Source organism: Idiotropiscis lumnitzeri, chromosome 3, assembly GCF_059441095.1.
Source record: "Idiotropiscis lumnitzeri isolate Australia: NSW breed Sydney's pygmy pipehorse chromosome 3, RoL_Ilum_1.0, whole genome shotgun sequence".
Classification (NCBI taxonomy): Eukaryota; Metazoa; Chordata; class Actinopteri; order Syngnathiformes; family Syngnathidae; genus Idiotropiscis; species Idiotropiscis lumnitzeri.
The window spans coordinates 4,266,012-4,287,889 of record NC_142393.1 but is presented as its reverse complement, the minus strand read 5'-3'; the positions used below and the strand labels follow the sequence as shown (position 1 = coordinate 4,287,889).

Below are 21,878 nucleotides of genomic sequence, written 5' to 3'. Positions count from 1 at the left end.
ATGACAATAGATTTATCTTAAACGAAACTTTATTTCACTGAATGGTCTTTGACACGTTCCTATGTATTACATGTATAGTGAAACTAGAATGGTTTTAAGATACATAAACACAAAGCTAGAGTTACACCAACCATTGTTTATCTCCAAGTCATCATTGCTTTTTAGAACTATTCTAAATTTTCACAACCACGTGTGTGCACTGGGTAATAGACTGTTACAGAAGCATTTTTTTTTAGCCATAAGACTTGTCAGTAAAAACAAAGCAAGTAAATACCAGATATACAGACAGGCTTCGTTCCACATTCACTAACTGCATTTTCATCAAGCATAATGAAATTGACTTTTTTTTTTTTTTTAATGAACAAAACATTTCAATTCCTTGGAGCATTGTCAAAAGAAACAGCGTAATAACGTGGAATGGTGTCTTCAACTACAATATGTGGAATGTAGTGGTGATACATGGTATTGTGACACTGAGCTTCTTTCAAATGAGATAAAATGGCACCTTCACGTGATTCAGGTGATCGGTCCATCAGAGCAAGCCCTTTATGAGTTTGCCTGATCTCAACTCGTAAGTATTTAACACCAATGGTAAAATAGAATAAAGAGGCTAGGCCAGACACAAAAGACGTTTTGTTGTTGAGAAAACAACCACTTTAAGAGGGAATTTTGCAAGCAAGATTGATACAGTGAGGTCACACATTTCTAAACAACAACTTAACTTTTCTTCATGTATTACATACAGATGATAGTCAACCTTGCAAAATACTCTGCAGCCACAGTAGACATTAAGCATCACTTGAAAAGTGAGTCAAACTACAAAGTCAATCTACATTTAAGTTTGTAAAAGGGGAGTGGGGGGGGTAGCAATGCCTTTCTGGGAGGGAGCCTTGTTCTGCCAATATCTGAGCAATATGAAACGTGATTATTTAAGGGGTCCCTTTAATTAGTGAACATGGTCGAGGCGCATTACACTCAGATGTCAGTGTCACAATACAGCCTGCCTCCTTTCTGTATGAGCCCACAGCAGAATTGCAGTAAGTTGAATACAGGATTTGTACTGTTTCCGGAAAAGTCAAAACGCAAGCTGCTTTTGGGTTGTGAAGCAAATGGAACACCTACCATCACAGTGTTTGCCAGTTTAATTACCATACAATAAAACCCATACAATAAAACCTGTAAATACCATGTTGAATCACAATAATAAAAGTAACAAAAAGAAGGAGGGGGGAGAGAGAAAATGAGCCACAAACTAGCCGGGACAAAGGAATATGGAAGGACGATTAAAATTCACAACACCTCCCCCCCCAAGATGACTCTCACACAAGTGCGCGCACACACAAAATATCTTTTACACTCTCACTCGCTCGCTCGCTCCCCACAAACATGCAGACGTACACACAAAGCTAACGAAAACGAGACACGTTTCTACAAAGTGACTGAACGTACTAACAACTGAAAATGACCCTGTCGCCTCACAGTGACCTGAGAGGGGTAAACTAGTTGGTCAGGAGCAATTCAGGCTGCTTGTCATACAGAAGAGGGAGGGGCTGATGGAGTGGAGGGGGGAGGGGAGGGATGTATATAAGCTGTCTGTGTTTTAAGATAAGAGTGTAGGTGGATTAACAGTGCAATTTCCTTTAGTTTTCCCCTTCTCCAGTCTCCCCCTCATCGCCCTGGTTTTCTGATGTCCACAGCTGCAAACACACAAGAAGCACAGTTGATGTCACGTCAGACCTTCCAACCAATGTGAAGACGCATCAAGACGGCGCAATTGGACTCACAGTCAAGTTGTCCCTTAGTAGCTGCATGATCAGGGTGCTGTCTTTGTAGGAATCCTCGTTCAAAGTGTCAAGCTCAGCGATGGCTTCATCGAATGCCTGAAATGCAACAAAATTGGTTCAAGACCCTCTCAGCAGCATGATGCGTTTAAAGATGCGGCGTACTCAATTGGGGTGTTATAGTGTGACACTGTTTTTCACCATTTTAGTTTTTCCGATTTTTGAGGGGCTGTTGGCTACACCACTGTGAGACTTCCATTGGGGTCTCGAATTTGTATCACTCTGTTCATATTTTTAATTGAGTTTTATCTGTAAATGACAAAATGTAAATGTTTGTTGCTAAAGTTTGCCTTAACACCACTGTTTTGAGATGGTGCGGGGCTCTATATCTATTTTAGAATGAGAGTTTAAAAAAAAAAAAAAAGTGAGAGTCTCTTGGGAGCCACTCGTAAGGCTGCCAACACTGTCCTCTGCTGGTCGGAGTTAGGCATTGCATCCTCTTGCGCCATAGTACAGTAGTTTTTCCTCCCCTTTCATTGTGTTATTTTATATTTTTTAACATCTGCTATATATATATATATTCATTTTAGTAATACTGCAAAAGCAATTTTAGTAATTTAGCTAATGTATTGGATCTCATTAGATTACAGTGTGTGTGTATATATATATGTGTTATATCTGTAAATTTGATATCAAAAGTACACGTGAAAAAAACTTGAGTTCACACCGTCTTTGCCAGACTGCAGGCCTTTTCTGGGTTGTTCTGGATCTCATAATAGAAGACTGAGAAGTTGAGTGCCAGGCCAAGCCTAATGGGGTGTGTTGGCTGCATATCCCCCTTGCTAATGTCGAAAGCTTGCTGGTACGCTTGCTGGGAATTATCCACGGTATCTGGAGACATAAAATTGTTTGGTGACATCGAGAATCATACAAACCAATGCAATAACATATGCATACAGTATTTGCTAACAGCTCAGGTGGCTGTTCAGGGTAGTAATGTTGCCATTAACGTTCATGAACTAAAACAATTGAGTCTATCATGTAAGTCATGTCCTTACTTACCCTTCTTAGTATCTCCGGATGCAACCTCAGACAGGTATCTATAATAGTCACCCTTCATTTTCAGATAGAACACCTTGCCTTCAGAACTCCCTGCATTGACAATGAGGTACTTGTCCAGTAGCCCCTGAAAAGCAGCAGTTAAGATTGTTCAGAGCTGTACAAACGGATAGCAAAGAAAGTACATGGAAATGTCAAGAGATCCTTACCAGCACATCATGGCAGATTTCTTGCAGCTCCGATTCAATCTTCTCCCGATACTCGCGAGCCATCTGCTTCTTCTTGTCGTTGCCTTCAATCTTCTGCTCAATGCTGGAGATGACGCGCCAGGATGAGCGGCGCGCCCCGACCACATTCTTGTAGGCAACCGAAAGAAGATTGCGCTCCTCATTTGACAGCTCCGTGCTTTGCTCTGTCACACTCTTCATGGCTGCAGCCATATCATCATAGCGCTCAGCCTGCTCGGCAAGCTTGGCATTCTGTACCAGGTCGTTCTTATCCATTTCTAGACTGTAAAATACAGAATGCACAGGGGGTTAGTAATGTCGAGACCGTCAAAAGATACCATTTATAGCAATGACTTGCAAGCAGAGTGACGTGAGGGATTGTCAGGTGTTCTGAGGGAATGTCATCAATTTCACATAATTACGGATTATAAATAATGTGTATGCAATAGTGGACATTTTATAACTTTATGTGACTCTCTGTACCTTTGTATTCATGTCCTAATCATCTCATTGTGGCTTTTTTTCTTTTTTCAGAACACTAGAGTGTTCCAAATACCAGAGGCACGTTACCTGCGTGTTTTAACATACTTGGCCAATAAAGCTCTTTCTGATACTCTTCCTTCCATCAGAAGAAGCATACCTGTGTATCACTTTTTGTTTGGTGGTGTACAGTGAGATTTTTCTCACGTCAAATATGTGCCTCGGCAAAGTAAAGGTTGGGAAGCATTGATTTCTACAAACAATAATGTAAACTCTACGTTCTCAATTGAATGCATGGGAATTTGTCCTGCAACGGCTGTAATATAATTTGAGAAAGACGGCATTAGGTCGAAGAGTGTGGATGAGCGCCGCAAACTGGGCCCCTTGGCAAGTGGGTCAACCTTGCATTTGCTGAGGTTAGCCCCAAGCTAATTACAAGCGCTCGCCCAATCCCGTCTCTGTTAGCGCAATTTAGGCAGAAACAAATCTAATTTGCCACGATATCTTTCTTAATAAACGCATGACGAGCTCATTAGAATTTTACCACTCCCCCCAAAACTAAATAAGAGCATTTCTATATGCATCCGAATCCGTCCCTCGGCTGTCCACAGCTACTGTTGCTAACGGCGCTACCGTAATGACACATTTTATTAACAGATATTAACGACGTAAAGTGCTTTTATACATTTCCTTTGGCATAGAACATTTCATAATGAAATTAAACAGCAAATGCTAGTGTGGGAGAAATTCATGTCCTATGTCGTTCAGCACTGCGGAGCGGCTGATGTGCCAAATACATCATTCTAAAACGTTCCGTTAGCTAGGCCACAGAAAGAAGGTGGATTTAAAAAATATATATATATAATAAACGCAGTTACGCTCTTGACAATTATTGTTGCAAACACATAGTTAACGTCGCTGCTTGGGTTGGGGGTTTAAAAAGCACGGCGGCGGCTGCATTATTGTTTTCACAGTGAATACATTTTTTTCGTTCGCTTTCTAACACAACACGGCCCGCTAAGTCTGGCGAGCCCCTGTCAGAACAAAGTGTCACGGAATCGGAGCGGAGGCTATGTGGTTAGCTAGCGAGCTAGCCGCTAGCGTTAGCATTAGCAAGCTAGCTAGCGTTGATGCTCATGCTAGTTAGCCTTTGACGAAACCCAAGCTAGGCTGCACCGTTATATGATGGCTTCTCAGAAAGGATTCAATTGGCCGCGACGGGGAAAAAAAGCACCGTCGTAAATTGGCATCGGCACATTAGACTGTGGTTACCGCTACGATAGAAATTTAAAAAAAAGAATCAGACCCGTGCTGGACACACTTACAATATTGGCGACTTTTAATCCTGATTATTCTCAACTCTCCGTTAGACGTTTTAATGCCTCCGTCCTCCCGTCGCGCTCGGCGTATATCTCAGGGCAGAACCACTTCCGTTATACGGCTACTTGCATTTCCTCTTTTCTCGCCACACATCTGCCTTACGTAAGACATTACGACGCTCATGACAAGAAATATTAATACATAGAAAGCAGGAGGTGGGGGGGTGATTGTCCACCTTGTCACGATGTTTTTTTTTTATTCTTCTTCCTCGATTGCTAATCTCACGAGACAAGGTCGCTTGTCACTTTACACTTGTCTTTGTATCTTAATGAGAGACTGTTTATTGGTCTCAACAAAAAACATTTCAAAGGTCAAGGTCAGCAAGCAGTTATTAAATATTGTTTTTGGGGGGGGGGGTGAGGAACCAATTTACCGTGTTTGTTTTAAGTGGAGGGGGTTTTCTGATCCCCTGCCACAATCTTGCATGCACAAAAAAAACATTTTTGTGTGTGTAAATTATAGGAGTCCAGGTTAGTAACATTAATTTTCTTTATTGCTCTTCCCCACTAGGGTCAATGGTGACTGTCACAGCTGACACTGGGCAGAACCGAGTACACACCCGGATTGGTCGGCAGTCAATCACAGGTCATATTGAGCCAAACAACCCTTCATACTTACGTTCAGTCCCTGGATTCAAACCCCAATCTCAAAAAGTGTGAGGTAGATGCACTGATCAGTGATCACTCAACCACCATGCCTCTGACTAGTCGCAGTGGTAACTGAATATTTTAAAATAAAACACCTCGCTAAACCTTTGATCATGAACATAAAATAATACCTGTTTATCATCAGTCATCACTCTTTTTTTGGGGGGGGGCAGATGTCCCTTTGAATTCCTCTAGGTAAATTTTTACTTTCAAAGACACATAATTGTAATTTAGATGTCAGTGAATAAAATGTAACTTTATAATTGGTTACGTTCCTGAAGCTAGAACATATCATGTTAAAAACATCCACATTTTTTTTTCTTTGTCTGAATGACAAATGCCAATTTAAAAAACCCACTGACATTCAACTTGAGCCATGTCAGTGCCGCTCACGGTGCATTTCTCAGTTGTCTATCTGGAAAATCGATAATTATTTTTGCCATCAAAAGCACTTTTTGCAATTATTGTTTTGTCATTCGTAGTTCGAGGCATCACGGATTTAAAAAACCATTAGAGTCAAAGTCACTTCTCTGCTTGATGTTTCTTTTTTTTCTTTTTTTTTGGGGGGGGGGGGGTAAGAAATTATTGCTTTTAGTGAAACCATCCGAAACTAAACTGCTGATTACTACAGAAAGGGAAAAAAAATGAAGAATGCTTTTCTAGTTTTTAATTTTCTCGGCTTAGCGCATATATTCATTGTCCTGAACCACAATATTCCGTGGGTCTTGAAAGATCAGTTCGAATGCTCTAAAATGGCCGGCAAATATGGAGAAGTGCTTTAAAATGTATTGTCAATAATGAGTTAAAATCAACAATTTTAATATCGGTGCATTACATGCATACACAATGAACGCTTTTCAATTTTTACCACATGATTAGGCCCATCTGTGCGTTTTAAAAATCAGATGTGGCCCTTGAGCAGCCCACTTCTTGCAGTCTTCAATTAACAAAACATGTTCTGGAACTGTGGAGGGTAGCCAGACAAATTAAATCTTTTATGTGTGCATTTTGAAGTGTTTAAACATTTGGTTGTTTAGAAAGAAAAATGATCGACATCATCGATTGAGGTCAAGTTAATGTTGCTCAACACGCAGGCAACTTAATAAAATCTCTGCGGAGCATTTTCCAGCTCTGATGCAGTTCAGCTTCGAGCACACCGGGCATCACTTTCTCATTTTTGGCCAGTCACAATGACTCATTTAAGGACTTTAATTTTCATATCTGCAGTGCTGTCATTGACTTTGTCTTCCGCAGAGAGAGCTGGATCAAAGAAAGGCGCAAAAGCGCAGGTAAAATAATTGTATTTTTTTATTATTTTTTTTTTTAAGCATGACTCAAAGGAAACGCATAACCTGGGAGACTTGATCTCATGAGGATTGATTTCTTTTCACAGAGTGACGTCCTTCGGGGTCCAGAGCGAGCTGTAGCTCCAAAAGCCATTGGTGAAGTTCATCTCAACAAATTTAGAACAATTTCAAAGCTCATTATGCAATACTTGAAAAGCAATTCATCCACATTCATGAATGCAACTAAAGTCCAGATTATGTAATGGGGGGGGGACTGATCAAGTGTCCTTGTCCTCTAAATTTTTCTTTGCTGCACTTGTAGCTGTAAGAAAAAAAAAATCACTGAATATTTATCCACTGATGTGCTTTTCTCATAAACAGACATCCCAACATGTGAACTGTGTGTTTGCCTGAGTGGCTCCGTTTATTGCGAGGAGGTGTCTCCTGAAATGTCAGCTGTGCCAGCATTGCCAAAGGAAACGGTTTATTTCTACGCACGCTTCAACAAAATCACCAAAATCACCAAGAAAAACTTTGCATCCATGAGTAAGTAAGCACCGATTTTTAACACAATCCTTGTCCAAAGTTATTTTTCGTTTTCCAAAAGCTCTCCATTTTTTTCCCCCAGATGCGTTGAAAATAATTGATCTAAGTTGGAATCTCATCACGGAGATAGAGGACGGAGTTTTTTCCAGACTTCCGAATCTGGAGGAGCTTAATCTATCAGACAACAGGCTGACAAGACTGCCCGCACTTCCCACCATGCTGAGGTTGTTCAACGCCAACTCCAACAAGCTGACAAATAAAGGTCTAAAGCCTGCTGTTTTCAAGGTACGAAACATCAAAATCCACTTTTTTTCCTGCTTTCGAAGAATGCATAAATACAACAAATAAAAATCATTTTATTTTGTTGTCTATCGCAAAAAAATAAAATAATAATCGGAATAATAATCAATAAACAAAGCATCTTTGTTGCAGAAACTCACTAAACTGGCGTATCTTTACCTTGGAAACAATCGGCTGAAAGCTGTCCCTCGTCTTCAAGAGTCTCTTCACATTGTGCACCTACATGTAAGTTTGCATACCGTGGATCCCTTTAAGACGAATGCCACTTCATCGTACCATTGGGAGATGCAGGGACGTATTTGGGCATTTTGAGCCAGATGTCTTTGAATGCCGAGAAAAAAAAGCAAAAAATGTGGTGTTTGTGTTGCCGGGCTGCGAAAAATTAGTTTTCTGTTCATTTCGTTGGGTAAAGAAGATTTGAGTGCCTTGAGGTATGGGTGTGGTCACCCTCCCCAACTGACACTGACAGCTGCGCTCATGCGGCTGGAGAGAGCATCTGGTTTGTGCTGTTGTCAATTACGCCCTCAATCAGAAGTTGTCAGTGACAGTGGCAACATAAGATGGCTGCCCTCCACTTTCGGCCATCAGGGGCCCAGAGATATTCCTTTCATACCAAGTCCCCAGATGTTGCTTCATTGCTTCTCAAATAGTGGGGCCGGCGCCCCTGGGGGGGTGCGTGTGACCCCAGGGAAAATGCTTTTTTTCCCGCCGTACTACAATAAAGTGTAATTGCACATCCACTCCAGTAGTTGGCAGTGGCGCTCTCCTTGTCCGTTGTGCCTAGCGAGTATTAACTCTATGATGTAGGTTTGTTTTGCAACGAAAATGCTCTTATTTATAGTTGCGGCGGAGAGTGGGTGGTGGTGGGGGAGGGCGCGACTTGTTTTCTTCTTGCTAGGGCGGGGGGCGTAACAGAAAATTGAGAAACTCTGTGTTAAACCAACATTCACGAGCATTCCAGTAGATATAAAAAGCATGAGATATGACATCATAAAATACAAGTGAAGCATTAGCTCATCGTTTTCATCTGGAAAATGTTCATGTTTTTTCAGATTTTTAATATTAGACACTAAATCTTATTAGTCATATAAAAGACAACTAAGTGTATGTATTTGTGTGTATGTATTTAAACTTCAAACCCCATTTTTTGCTAGCAAAGACTAGCAAACATTGCTGAACCATTCCTTATTCAAAAACTGTCTTTATGTATTTTTTTAATTAGGAAAAAAATATTAGCTTCAATTTGTTTCGGAGAAATCAGTAAATACTTAATTAGAGTACTTTCAAAACTCACTGACTTTGGAGGTTCCACCGTACCTTCACAGGAGAAGAGCATTTATACGCAAGATGTCAGCTATGGATGTTGCGATTAATTTCGGTGTCTCCTACAGAACAACAAAATCAAAACAATGACGGATGAGACATTCTGCCAAGCAAACAACAGAAACTACATCCGAAAGAATTTGCGTGAGGTGAGACTGGATGGCAACCCCATCGAGCTGTGGAAGCACCCTAACAGCTTCATCTGCCTGCTCACTCTGCCAATCGGATACAAGTGAAATAACAAAAATAAGCTTTTGACTCCATGGTGAATATGTTTCACTTTTATATCGCCAATACTGAGTTTTACTATTCTAAACAAATTCAGGAGGCATCACTATATACATTACTCTTTAATTACCAGAAATGACAAAAAGAGAAAATCCATCTTCTTTGTCTTGCATAATAGAGTAGACAGCACCTTATTATACACACACACACGCACGCACGCACACAAAACATTTATTTTTGTTTTGGCACTTTGTATTTAAAGCCAGATTAAGCACGTCATACGTGATTATGACTATACAATGTCATTTATTTGTATTGTGAAATATATAAACAAATAAACAATTAAATGTGCATGATTTTCCCATCATTTCATGGATATACAGATTTGTGGTACTGAGGCAATATTCCAAGGATGAGTCCATAATGAAATGTGTCAAGTCCGCACAAGCATCCTTCACTTGGCTGTGGACTCATTCAGAATTATGAAACCATCTGCTACTTTCTGCTGGTACTCCCGCTCTGATCGTTTTCTTCGATAGACGTCATCTGACAAGAAAAGGAAACATATGTAATTAAAATCAAGAAACACATTTAGAATCTTATTCAGACCACACTATTTTTTTTGACTCAATAAATGGAATTTAAGGACACCACCCCCTCCCCATGAAAATCCAAATAATGAATGCAAACATTTCAATTGTTGTGAAGATTATAGTTGGCTTGGGGCAAAATGTAACTCGCGAGAGTAAAAGTGATTCCCAAACATTATTTAAAATTACAATGCGCCAATGAGCATTAGCCCTCAAAGTGCTTTTTTTCCCTCTTGTTCTTGAAGACCAATTTAACGTAAGATTTAACATGAGCTTTTTTTGGGGGGGTATGATTTGGTTGACATCTTCCTTGGATTTGGGGGAAAGAAATTGTTCAATCACAGACATATTTAGTAGATTATGCTCTGAAGTTGTGTCTCGTAACAAACATTAGCGATCTTTCGGAGGAGAAGAAAAAGTGAGCTACAGAACACAGCAGGATGACATCAATTTAATTGCTCTGACCACGGATAAACCTACGGTATGGCCTCACTTCTGTTTTTCATAGTTTTCCAGCCACAATGGAGTGTGTCACTCAAACCAACACAATTCTCTTACTCTTATTATGAGGAAAAAGACTTTAGTAATTTTAGTCGTAGCAATTTGTTGTTGTTATTTTTATGATATAGCGAAATCTGTTTTGGAGCAATATATTAGCATTGCAGCTGCGCTCATGAGGGAAAAATACAGTATTAATATGGAACCCTGTTCGAGTGATGTGAGTAATGCATAATTTAAATTAGTATTCCAGCTTTCTTTATTTAATTGAAAATGTATTTATTCAGCAATATTTTTAAAATATATGTTTCAAATGCTTTGAGTATCTGGGAGAATTGCGCCTCACAAAAAAAAATATATGACGGAAAATAAAATTTGAAATTTTATTTAATAAAATGAGGCGTTGACGGTTGAATAACAAAAAAGTGAGCGTATCACTTTGCCAACTTGTACTTACAGAACGTTTCTTTTCCTATCCTCACGTTGATCATGATCCACTCCATGACACCTCCAATGCAAAAAAAGAATGGAAGAAATCTATACGGACCAAAACGGCGTTTCCCAGGAATTAGACCCAGGAGATATTTTACTGTTCTACTCCTTTGAACCATCATGCTTCCAAAAAAAATAAAAAAAACGTCTGACAACTTAAATAAATTTGGTTATCCAGCTATGGTCGTTTCCTAAACGTCCTTTCCAAAAGACAGTAGAGTGTGCTTGTTTAAAAATATTGAAAATAAAACACGGGCGGTTTATTGTAGATTGTGAACGTGTCTTCGAGTCACTGCGACATTGTGTACAAAGCAAGCGCACCCATAACTACGTCATATCCGGTAGTGTAATGCGTAGTTTCCGGTTGACAGATTCCACGCATAATACATTAAAATATAATACGTCAATGTTCTAAAAAGTTTAATATATATATATATATATATATATATATATATATATATATATATATATATACTATACTATACTATACAAGCGAACAGTATTAGGTTGGTTTTCTCATAAAATGAGACCAAGGTAAATCATACAAAAAAAATCATTAATGTTCCCTGCAGTCAACAACCGTTTTAAGGGGAAGTTAAAAAAATAAAAATACAGAATTGTGGTTGCACACGTGCACACCCGATTAAAATTGGCATGTGGCGGAAATAAGAATTACCCGATGACATCCAAACATGTAAAATGGGTGTCAGTATAGATTAGATTGCATTTAAACAGCATCTAATTTACCACAACTAAAGTCCAGATAAGCCTTTTGTTTTTAAGCAGAAGCGGGGAAGTTGTTTTGCTAACACTATTTGGATTGGAACTGTTAGAATTGCCTCCAGCACCGGTCCCGCTGAAGAAATAAACACCGAAACATGAAGCGGCCCTCATCATGGTGTAGGTAAGATGTTCTCTTGGTGAAGTGCAGTGATCGGCTTGGATCAAACATACTTTTTGTACTTGCAGTCAAAAAGTTCAACCTTGATTTAATCAGGCCGTACTTTATCAATCCGCAAGCTAAATTCATATTGCGAGTAAGACAGAGACATAAAACTAAACACAGACAATTAATGGATTTATTGATGGCAAGTGTAATAGCATGACAAAAAACTGCAAACACACATTTAAACCACATGCAACTACACGAGACACAAGTACCATCAACATTATAAAGGGCTAAGAGGCTTTCTTTCAAACTCCACCACAGGCTCACCAGAAATAGCTTCAAAATAGAGTATATACACGTTTTTTTGTGTGTTTTTTTTCCAACTGGTGAATCAAAATGCCATTTTCAACCAAGTGCCACCAGAAGAAGTATTCCGAGAGCCCTCAGCTCAGACGTAAGAAGGATCCAGAAGCCCAAAGCAAGCATCCCATACGCGACACTTTTCCTAGTGCATCTGTATTTGGCGTCTCATCAAAAGCGTCGTAGAGCAAGACACAAGCGAGTCGAACGTAGGACAGCACACACGCACGGGCAGCAGTCGTCACTCGCTCGCTCACTACCATACATGACTTTGTTGGAGAGAAACAGCTGCAGAATGTATTGCTCATTTCAAAAAGTACAACATACAAATATTGGCATCACATGCAGATTGTTGTGACTAGAATCTTTTTTTGTGGCTCATTTTTTTTTCATTCTTTCCTTTTTTTTTGTGTGTCCTTTATGAATCCTCACACCAGTCTTCTCAGTCATGTCTTTTTAACCACATTTTTGGACTATTACAAGCGTTCCACATGGGACGGACAGAATAGGGTTGGGAGGGTCTATAAATAAAGTCTTGCTTGATTGTGGACGACAACAACATTCTGACAGAACAATTGAAAACGCTCCCTTTATCCGACGATATGTGGGTAGGAATTTGACCTTAAAATCGCACACGTGAACACAGCGACAACAAATCAGTCTTCCACGATTTGAGCCGGTCTACAGAACGTCCAGTGATGCTCGACCGTGTTCTCATTGGCCCGCTCGCTCATGTGGTGCACACGCGTGTTACGGATGGTGAAGCCTTGCTTCATGATGTAGTCCATGAGATGAACTCGCAGGGACACCTCCTGATGATAGTCACACGGCCCGAAGGTGAAGGACACCTGGCAGTCTCTGGTGTCCATCATGTGTTTGTTCCACTTGGTGAAGTTGTTGGAAATGCCCTCGAGCAGGGCATGGACCTTGGTCGTTATGGTCAGCTGTGTGATGATGACGGCTACCGGGTTGGAGTATTTGGACAGTTTGCGTGTGCTGGAAAGCTCCACAACCTGCTCGAAGATGTCCGGAGGGTACAGCGGCTTGGGATCGCTTAGGCAATGGATCAAGGGTTCAATCTGGTAGAAGTCGGCCTCTTTCCTCAGTAGGTCCGTCTCTGTGAAATCGGCCGGGAGGGTTAGCTCCGATGTCCGCAGGAAGTTCAGGATGTACCTGAAAAGCGTCCCGTCCCGGTCAATGAAGTAATTTCCATGCGAGTCGCGGGCGGTTGGGAAGTCGCCTCGGAACATGGCGCCTAGCATGGAGTCTGGATAACGCTGCAGGGTGGACAAGCTGGTTGTGTACAGGTGACCTCCTACGTTTAAGGTAACAGGAGTAGTCATCTAAAACAAAGGTAAGAGAGGGACCACCTTATTTGATGCAGTCACATAATCAGGAGGGCTACATCAATACAATACAACCCATACAAGTTCCAGTGCAGATACTTTATTACTCTATTTGTTAATCATGTGGTTTTTTTTTTTACAAACCCCAGAAAACCTTCAAAAAACACTGATAAACATTCAATCTCGGTTTGACTTGAAATACAGGATGAAAAACAAACATAAAATTTAAAAAATATATTTTTTTTTAATCTGTGAATATGAAGGGTCAACTGTACTTTTGAGTTGTAGTATCACCATTCACCACTAGATGACATATGTCTTATTTGCTTATTTATGCTACGTTAAGATTACATTTTGGGCCACGCCGGTGTTGCTTCGAGCAAGCAGGAGGTGGGTGACTTCATGTCTGACAAAAAAGACTTAACATCACTCGTCAATTTGCTGACTGACGTTTGTGTGGGCTGCTAAATGTCACCTTGGTTGACATTTCAACAGCTGAAAACAATTCAATCCACTCCAACTTTCATGCTCTTAATTCATCAAGGCTGCTTCTTTTTTCTCTCGGTCCTGGTCGGTAAAGAAAGCTGGCAGGGTGCTATGCCTCTCGGTCCCACAGATGGCAATGATATTGTCCTACCTTGTTTTCATTTTGCCACGGTCTGTGTGCACGTATTTTTATGACTATATTTGGTTGTGTCTTGTTCTGGGCAAGTACACTCTTGAAGCCGATTGGCTGTTGCTGGTTAGGAAGCTTGTGGTCCTATACGTGTATGCACCCCTGACTAGCATAGAAGAAAAAAATGTGGCAACCCCCAGCATTGAAGTTGCCCATCCCTGACTTTGTTAATGAACTCATGATGTTCTCGAGCTCGTCGCCTTCCCTTTCGTAAAGCTGACAATAAGCTGTGCCGTGGCACATTTTTTTATTAAATGTCAGTAAGGACAAGTTTTTACTCTAAAAAAATATATAAATATATTTAGGTGATACTAATGCCATGTTTAACAACATTTTTTGAACAATATTAGATGAAACTAAAGCACATGGTGATCGCACGACGGAATGTTATAATAATAGTATCTATACTTGGTATCAGCAGGTATTCAAAAGTAATTAGTAAAAAAAAAAAAAGTACTCAGTCTGAAAAAAGTAGCATCCTTACTTATGAGAAATACATTTGTTGGCCCCTTAAATCAATTCAAATAGAATTTATTTTGACAATAATAGTATACCGCAATTTATGCTTTCAGAGCACAAGTAAGCCATTCAATTAAAGAGTAAAATCAAGAACACAAAAAAAAACTGCGTTAAAAAAGAGACCAGAAAAAAATGACATTGTGACTGTTAAAGCTTGGAAGGATCTCTTACCCTATGGCCCCAGCCTCCATTATCCATTTGTAGACTAACGCCCACTTGGTCAGGACCAAAACGTTGAGCAGCAAACAAGGTTTGGATCAATTCCCTTTTACGTGGAAAACAAACATACAAACCTCTAGTTAGTGCTTGGTCAGTCCAATCACATCCATCAACAACATTTCCATTAAGGAAATCTGGCAGTACAGTGATTTGTCAAGCAATTAGTCGTCAATTTAATTGCGCTTCTTACACATACCAATCCCAACCATCACAGTGACAGGAAACATTGAAATCGCAATTATGGTGTCTGTAAGGCAGTCATCTTGTGTTTTATGTACAACACTTTGAATTGTCTTGTGCATGTGGTACACAAAGTTGTCTGGTCTGGTGATGGGTTTGGAACAGATTAACTGCATTTCCATTCATTTCAATGGGATACATTACTTCAATTTGTGAACCTTTCAAATTCCAAACTGGATCACGGGAACAATTAACTTTGCTTGCGCTTCCACTGCATACTGACACATTTGGACAATTTAAAGTCACATAAAAATGCGTATTTTGGTCATTTAATTAGAAGCGAGAAAAAGGCCACAGAGGACGGTACGGATTCGAACCGCCGTCCTTACAACTTCAAACCAGATGTGGATACCAATGACCACCGCGTCGCCCACCCTTACCGCTTTCCCTTTCCTTTTTGAAGTGCAAGCGAATGTTGCTAAAGGCGTGCGCTCAGAATAACACCAAAGCGAGAAGCATTGGAAATGTGAACTTCTCTTGATAAACAACGTCATATAAACTTCAATTGCAACAAGAGCAGTTCACGCTGTGCGGCTACCAGCTAGCCTGCTAGCTAGTGAGGCTAGCGAGTTAACAATGTAGCTGATGTTACGACGAACGATTTGCGTCTCCAAGTTGTTCGTTTTAGACGTGACAGAAACGAATAAACGCAAGCTCACCGACTGACTCTTTTGGATTCAGCGTTCCGTCGTCCCAAAAGAGCAGCCTGACGTTAATTGTTTAGCGGTGCAGATGCCAGGCACTGCAGTCGATGATGTTCACCGCAGCCGAGCAATCCTACGGTCATCGATACGCGCGCGCAAGAATGTATCGTGCTCGTTTATACGCATCGTTACGGTAAAACCCCACCGCAGCAGGACGTTTCAAAATAAAAGATATATATAAGATATATATATAAATAATATATATATATATATATATATATATATAAATAATATATATATATATATATATATATATATATATATATATATATATTTATATATCGTATCCAATTAGAATTCAGCTAGCCTGTGTTGCCATGCATATTTCAGACTTGGTGGCAGCTTTTAGAGAGTTGGTGAGAGTAAGCCTTTTCGCAGGCGTTTAAGGTGTTTCAGGTTCAACAAATCCACCATAACCAGCGACCATTCAAAAATCTAAAATCAAACACACAAACTTTGATCCCCCAATTTTCTTTCTATAATTTATTAAATACACACAGACGCGCATGTGAGCAAATTGATTTCAGGATGATTTCTTTGTGCCGCCTCTTGCTTCTTGCTGCAGGATAATGAACTCTAGGATGAGTTTGGCTGTGCGACAAGGCCTCTCCATCACCACAGAATGGCCACAGTTCGCCAGCAGGTCCACTCTGCATCCTGGCAAGATTTCTGTGATGATTGTGGCCCCAGACACATCCACCACCTGGAGAAAAACATTTCTGTTAAAATGTATGCTGATATTAATTCTCCCAAATACAGCTGACAGAAACTTTGCCTGACAGTGATGTTTTTTAATTAAAGCGTTGCAAATAATCTATGGCTAGCAGCTCATTAAACCTCAAAATATGAGTTTTTTTTTTTAAATTCCTAGTGATCCAGTTTTTCATCAGTATTATCTGAGACAATAGCAAAGCAAAGCAAAGCAGACTATACAGCATTTCCTGTACTAAATCAATCTACTTTACCTGGTCCCGTTTGCCCCATATCACCTGTACGGGCGCAGTGATGAGATGCAAATGTTCCTGCAAAGCATATCTGGATTTCTCACTCACAATCTCGAGAAACACTGTTTAACAAAAGGAAATATATAATTACCAATTTTTTTCATGACGGTCAACCAAAAGTTGAGCATGTTCACATGAACAAACCTTCTTCATAAAAAGAGTTGTGAGGCTCTCGAACATCCACGAGTCCTTGAAGAATCTAGATGGCATGACCCACACCGCTTGAAATGATACAACATATCGCACCCTGTTTAAAAAGATGAAATAGCTTACTGAACCTGACCTGTTGAGGTATCTTGAAGCGAACGTGTGAACACAGTTTGAACATGTCTTCCATCTCCTCAGGCGTGGTCGGGATCAATGGGATATTCAGCGTGTAATTGCTACGTTCCAGATCTTGCAGATGATTATCAAACTTTGTCTCACATGGGTGTTTGATACCTTCGGGATTGATAAGAAATGATGGAAACCAGAAAGTTTTGTGTGAATGACTACAATCAAAGGCAACAGTGCATATGTTTATAACCCTTAAAAACAGAGCTGGGCACTTGACCCTTTTTTGCAGGTCACCCCCCCCACCTGTTTTAGTTAAATGTATAAGTTCTGGTGTTTTCCTTGCTAAAGAAAGCCGAAACGACAGGACAGTGTGTTGTTGCGTCTTTAAGTCAAGAACAGGCTAACTCTAATTCACCTCTCTCTCTTTCGCTTGCGCTCGTGAAATGCGCCATACGGAATCAACTCAAAAGGAAACATTTAAGCAGCACAACACAATATTGAAGAATGTAAAAAAAAAACTAAATACAAAACAATATCCCCAGATTAATATACAAAATTGTAAATACCAATTGGTATTTACAAATACATCACGTGTTACAATATGATTGTTGTCCATGTAAATCACCGGAGTTAAGAAAAAACGAGCTTTTTCCTTTGAATTTTTTTTGTTAAAAAGAAATACTACTTTAACCGCATTACATTGAGCTACATTCATTTGCTACTTTCTATTTTTATCTTCCACTTATTTTTTTACTGCTTGCGTAATCTAAAGAGACCCGTGTCACGTGACTTGATTTCGCGTCTTTTAACTGCTCGCAGTCTGCTTACTTTGTCTTATTGTAGTGAATGATTTTTTTAATTTGAGACATATTATACAAGTAACAATACTCTTGAGTACGCACCTTTGCAAATAATAGTAAAACGAGTGCATTAAGTATTTACTAGAGAGAGAGAATACACCCCCCCCCCACACACACACACACACACGCACACACACCGACCATCTGGACAAATGAGCGTCATGCTGCAAATTTCAGTCGGGTAGGTAGCGGCGAACACCCCAGCTACATTTCCCCCCATGGAGGTCCCAACCACATGGAAAGGTTTCCGGTTTAAGCGAATGGTTTCCACAAACTGAGAAGAACGAGGCACCAAAACGGACTTTTAGAGGCGAAACATGAAAGCTGTACGGCGGTGTCCATTCCATTTTCTTCAGGGTGTACCTGATGAATCCTCCTGGCCTGCCCTTCGATGGAATAATCCTCTGTGTTGGTGCGGGTCGTACCCTCGTGGCCTGGCATGTCCACGCAAACAATGTGCAGATGTTTTGGGAGGTACTGACGGAAAGAGCACAGCTCAGTGTGAAATATTTCAAACATAACACAAAACTAGTAGTTTCTAATTTTGGGGATAAATTGTTGGGTTTTGAAATTGACATTCAGATTAGGGCTGTCCCATTGAACCGGTATGCATGAACTGATAAAGCTTGCCTGAGAGGCAAAACTGCAACCACAATTAATCAATTCTTTGCCCTAAGAGTTGAAGTGACCTGGATGGATGACATCAAGACAGATGCGATCGGTCGGCATGCGGGAGAACTACGCATTGTTTCATTCTGGTGTTTATTCGTAGGTTGAATACAAATTTGATAGCCATTATCAAAAAATGGTGAATTGCTGTATGGTGTTTGGTTGCAAACAATAAAGGTGAGGAGGACAAAGTCTCATTTTAACATTTACGTGCTCCAATTTTGACAAGACGAAATATGTGTCAAGGAAAAGATGAAAATTGTGGCTGAAGACTTGATCAAATAAGCTATAACCCGTAACAAAGTCAGAAAACACATTTTGTACATCCAATACACTCCGTCACTGACGGACGGCAGTTGTCACGCCGAATGACGGAAAACTAAAAAGACGGACTAAACATTGACATAAGTGGATTTTCGTCCATTAGCGTAATCATCACTAACTGGGTCAAGTACCGACTGACCACTCAGTCCTTCACTGACCAACACCCGTTTTTTTTAATTGTTATTTTTTTAAACAGCCTGAGGGACTAACTGACGGACCCGACTGACCAACTAATAATTACAGGTTGGCTCAGCTTAAAAAAAAATAAATAAAAAAAATGTCGTACTGGTGAATGACGGACGGGTACCCAGGCCAATGATGGGTGACGAATGATGGACCAGCAAAATTTTATAAAATGCCCACCTCTGGATTTCACCATAGCAACCTAATAAATGATATGTAACATCCATCCATCCATTATCCATGCCACTTCTCCTCACAAGGGCGCGCAGGAGCAGATCCCAACCATTTTCGGGCAGTAGGCGGGGTCCACCCTGAACGGGTTGCCAGCCAATCACAGGGCATTCAAAGACAAACAACCACACTTCTGACTGACCTTGACAAGTGTAAGCCAAATGTCTTTGTGAGCAGAGAAGCCGTGCAGCATCAGAATGGAAGGCCTCATTCCGGGCTTTCCTCGACAGGAGTAACAGAAGCGGTATCCTCGGCAGTCCGCATAGTGGACCTGGAGACCCAGAGTCCTCCTCCAGTACCTGCACAAGAGCAACAGTGGTCTTTTGCGCCTCTAATTAAATTTCATACAAGATTAAAGCACTTTTAGGCATCCAAACATTTTGCCCTGCTGTCACAACATCCCCAAACAGAAACAGTGCAGTTATGTTATCAACCTTACCAATAGTAGACTTTAATGAGCGCCGAGGGCCACAGAAGGAAGGAAGCGACGAATGCCAAAAGCGGAATTGCCAGTGTTCCGCCAGCAATTATGAACAGATTCACAATGTCTAATTCTGCTGCCATTTCTTTCCTGACGAAAAAACAACGATGATCCACGTGAATCAGGATACAAATTACAGGTTTGGAAGTTGATCAAACGCTAGTCGACTTACTATTCTGATGATTTCCTTTGCTTGATTGTCGTCACAGGCAGACATGCAGGTTGAACTCTGCAGGTTTCTTTGCAGTCATGCAGGTGCTTTAATTAATCTTTGATACTTTAAAAGATGATGAACTTGACCCTCAAAAATGTACAAAAGCTTCATCCCTGTAGTGTGCAGTTAGTCCCGGCAGATTATGCTGGCTCTAGATGAACTCATTGATTAATAGTCATCACCAGGGAGGCATTGGGAGGGGAGGGGGGGGGGGGACAGGGCCACTAGATTATTCCCTCAGTCTTTTAAAGTGAACGTACTAGCTGAAGTTTACACGTTACCGTGGCAAAAAACACAACTAAGCATATATTAATTGAGGATTGTTGCGCAATGATGATTTTAGGTTTCAAGTACCAAATGCACCACTGGGTGTCATGAGAGAGACAATGTGTGTGCAATTTACTGATGTCAAGTAGTAGCACATGAGGCAACAACTAGTTTACCGCCTTCATCCCAGTTGAGATCACAAAATATATTTAAAAAAAAAAATATATATATATATGTATACATTCATCAGATTGTAATATCTGTTCGTTGTTTGACGCGTGTGAGGGCGGCGTCAATTTAGTGGTGAGTGACGTCATAGGGGCGGGGCGAGCCAGGTTGGGGAAGATTTGAGTTGTGGCCATCCGCAGCTCCTGTTTAGATGTGCTTATTTCGTTGTTTTTGATTATTAAAGCGATCCGATTCCATTGCCAACCGTGTGCACCCTTGAACACTGGGACGGGCATTACAATACATTTTTAAAGAGCGTTTGTCTCACGCTAACAATGTATGCCTAACTTGGGCGATCCTATATTACCCGACTTTTTGCATTATGATAACAAAAAAAAAAAAAACAACACACACACACGACCACCTCTCAGATTTCTCAGTCCGTTCAGTTGATGCAAAAAAAAATAAAAATACTCGCCTAATCCAGGCAGCTCATTGCATAGTTTTGAGTCACGAAAATCAAGTTCAGTGAATGCAGTATATTATTGGATGCAAATCGTTAATTTCGAGATACAAAACTAAGAATTAGCGTGTAACCCTCTGATAGCGTGCAGAGCTGACATTCTGCAGCAACCCCGGACCTCTGCTGATGACCTACATACAGAACAAACTGGAGCAGAACAAATGGCTAGAGATGCTCGCACAGCCCGGGAATTTTATTTAGATTTTTGCTCTGTCTAGTATATTTAGTTTGCATCATGTAGTTCCGCAGATTAGCTACATCCACAACCCGGACATCGCATGTCTTGTTGACCGAGATCATTCAAAACTGTGATGTGCCAAGAAAGTGAAGGGCAGCGGCGCATGGACAGTGATGACGTCACAGAGCGTTGAGACATTTGAAATGTTTCAGCGCACACGTCATTCTGTTGACAAGTGTTTGGCTTCCTCCTCTGCAGACTTGCTGTTCGTGTGAGTGCTGCCCACTTTGTGGGAGGGTGTGCACCAAAAGTCATGTCAGAGCAGGGCTTCATATCACCACAGCTGTTGCATGAACTCGGGTTGTCTGACCTCACAAAGCAATGAGAGAAAGAAAGGAATCCTGCATCTTAAATAGAATTATGACATAATTTTTTGCTTTTGATTGCCCCCCCTAAGTTCAAAATTTGCAACTAGAAGTTCACATTTATGATGATGAAAAGATGCCAAATAAGGACATTTTGGAATAAGGTGAAAGAAAATAGAGCAAAATTATTGTTTAATACAGGATTACACGTGGAATTGCGCAACAGAAAGAACAAAACCAGCTCACAATGTCTGGAGACGAGGACAGATCAAATATTCCATTATCTCGAACGGGAACGAAGGGTTGTGGTCACTGAGCTCAGATGAGCTCACGAGTTAGAAACTC

At 40.5% G+C, this 21,878-nt stretch overlaps 5 protein-coding genes and 1 long non-coding RNA gene across 8 annotated transcripts; 2 read left to right on the top strand and 4 right to left on the bottom strand.

The window, feature by feature from the left end:
- Window positions 1–11: 11 nt before the first annotated feature.
- LOC148339485 (14-3-3 protein beta/alpha-1) lies at window positions 12–5,038 on the bottom strand. The gene is made up of 6 exons (XM_088291541.1): window positions 4,873–5,038; window positions 3,050–3,350; window positions 2,844–2,967; window positions 2,509–2,672; window positions 1,785–1,880; window positions 12–1,697 (listed from the first exon to the last, which is right to left on the bottom strand). The coding sequence occupies exons 2-6, from the start codon at window positions 3,341–3,343 to the stop codon at window positions 1,641–1,643; spliced, it is 735 nt and encodes a 244-aa protein (XP_088147667.1). The 5' UTR covers window positions 3,344–3,350; window positions 4,873–5,038; the 3' UTR covers window positions 12–1,640.
- On the top strand, window positions 4,707–9,608 carry ognb (osteoglycin, paralog b). Of its 3 annotated transcripts, none has more exons than XM_088291538.1 (8): window positions 4,707–5,029; window positions 5,438–5,512; window positions 6,802–6,863; window positions 6,968–7,016; window positions 7,242–7,406; window positions 7,489–7,691; window positions 7,839–7,931; window positions 9,098–9,608. In XM_088291538.1, the coding sequence occupies exons 2-8, from the start codon at window positions 5,443–5,445 to the stop codon at window positions 9,263–9,265; spliced, it is 810 nt and encodes a 269-aa protein (XP_088147664.1). In that variant the 5' UTR covers window positions 4,707–5,029; window positions 5,438–5,442; the 3' UTR covers window positions 9,266–9,608. The 3 variants fall into 3 exon arrangements, with proteins under 3 accessions (XP_088147664.1, XP_088147665.1, XP_088147666.1); XM_088291539.1 differs by having other exon boundaries at window positions 4,713–5,029; window positions 6,829–6,863; XM_088291540.1 differs by lacking the exons at window positions 4,707–5,029; window positions 5,438–5,512 and having other exon boundaries at window positions 6,189–6,863.
- Window positions 9,296–11,163, bottom strand: uqcc5 (ubiquinol-cytochrome c reductase complex assembly factor 5). Its single transcript, XM_088291543.1, has 2 exons — window positions 10,803–11,163; window positions 9,296–9,803 (listed from the first exon to the last, which is right to left on the bottom strand). Exons 1-2 carry the CDS (start codon window positions 10,957–10,959, stop codon window positions 9,712–9,714), a joined length of 249 nt encoding a protein of 82 aa, XP_088147669.1. The 5' UTR covers window positions 10,960–11,163; the 3' UTR covers window positions 9,296–9,711.
- Window positions 10,377–16,489, top strand: LOC148339481 (uncharacterized). The gene is made up of 3 exons (XR_015842574.1): window positions 10,377–10,565; window positions 11,671–11,741; window positions 16,356–16,489. It is a non-coding gene; the product is annotated as an uncharacterized LOC148339481 (long non-coding RNA).
- On the bottom strand, window positions 11,903–15,913 carry kctd6b (potassium channel tetramerization domain containing 6b). The gene is made up of 3 exons (XM_088290845.1): window positions 15,746–15,913; window positions 14,799–14,892; window positions 11,903–13,429 (listed from the first exon to the last, which is right to left on the bottom strand). The coding sequence occupies exons 2-3, from the start codon at window positions 14,823–14,825 to the stop codon at window positions 12,743–12,745; spliced, it is 714 nt and encodes a 237-aa protein (XP_088146971.1). The 5' UTR covers window positions 14,826–14,892; window positions 15,746–15,913; the 3' UTR covers window positions 11,903–12,742.
- Window positions 16,116–20,161, bottom strand: abhd6b (abhydrolase domain containing 6, acylglycerol lipase b). The gene is made up of 9 exons (XM_088291537.1): window positions 19,991–20,161; window positions 19,777–19,908; window positions 19,480–19,636; window positions 18,294–18,407; window positions 18,072–18,204; window positions 17,078–17,235; window positions 16,939–16,993; window positions 16,756–16,856; window positions 16,116–16,493 (listed from the first exon to the last, which is right to left on the bottom strand). Exons 2-9 carry the CDS (start codon window positions 19,899–19,901, stop codon window positions 16,314–16,316), a joined length of 1,023 nt encoding a protein of 340 aa, XP_088147663.1. The 5' UTR covers window positions 19,902–19,908; window positions 19,991–20,161; the 3' UTR covers window positions 16,116–16,313.
- Window positions 20,162–21,878: the final 1,717 nt, after the last annotated feature.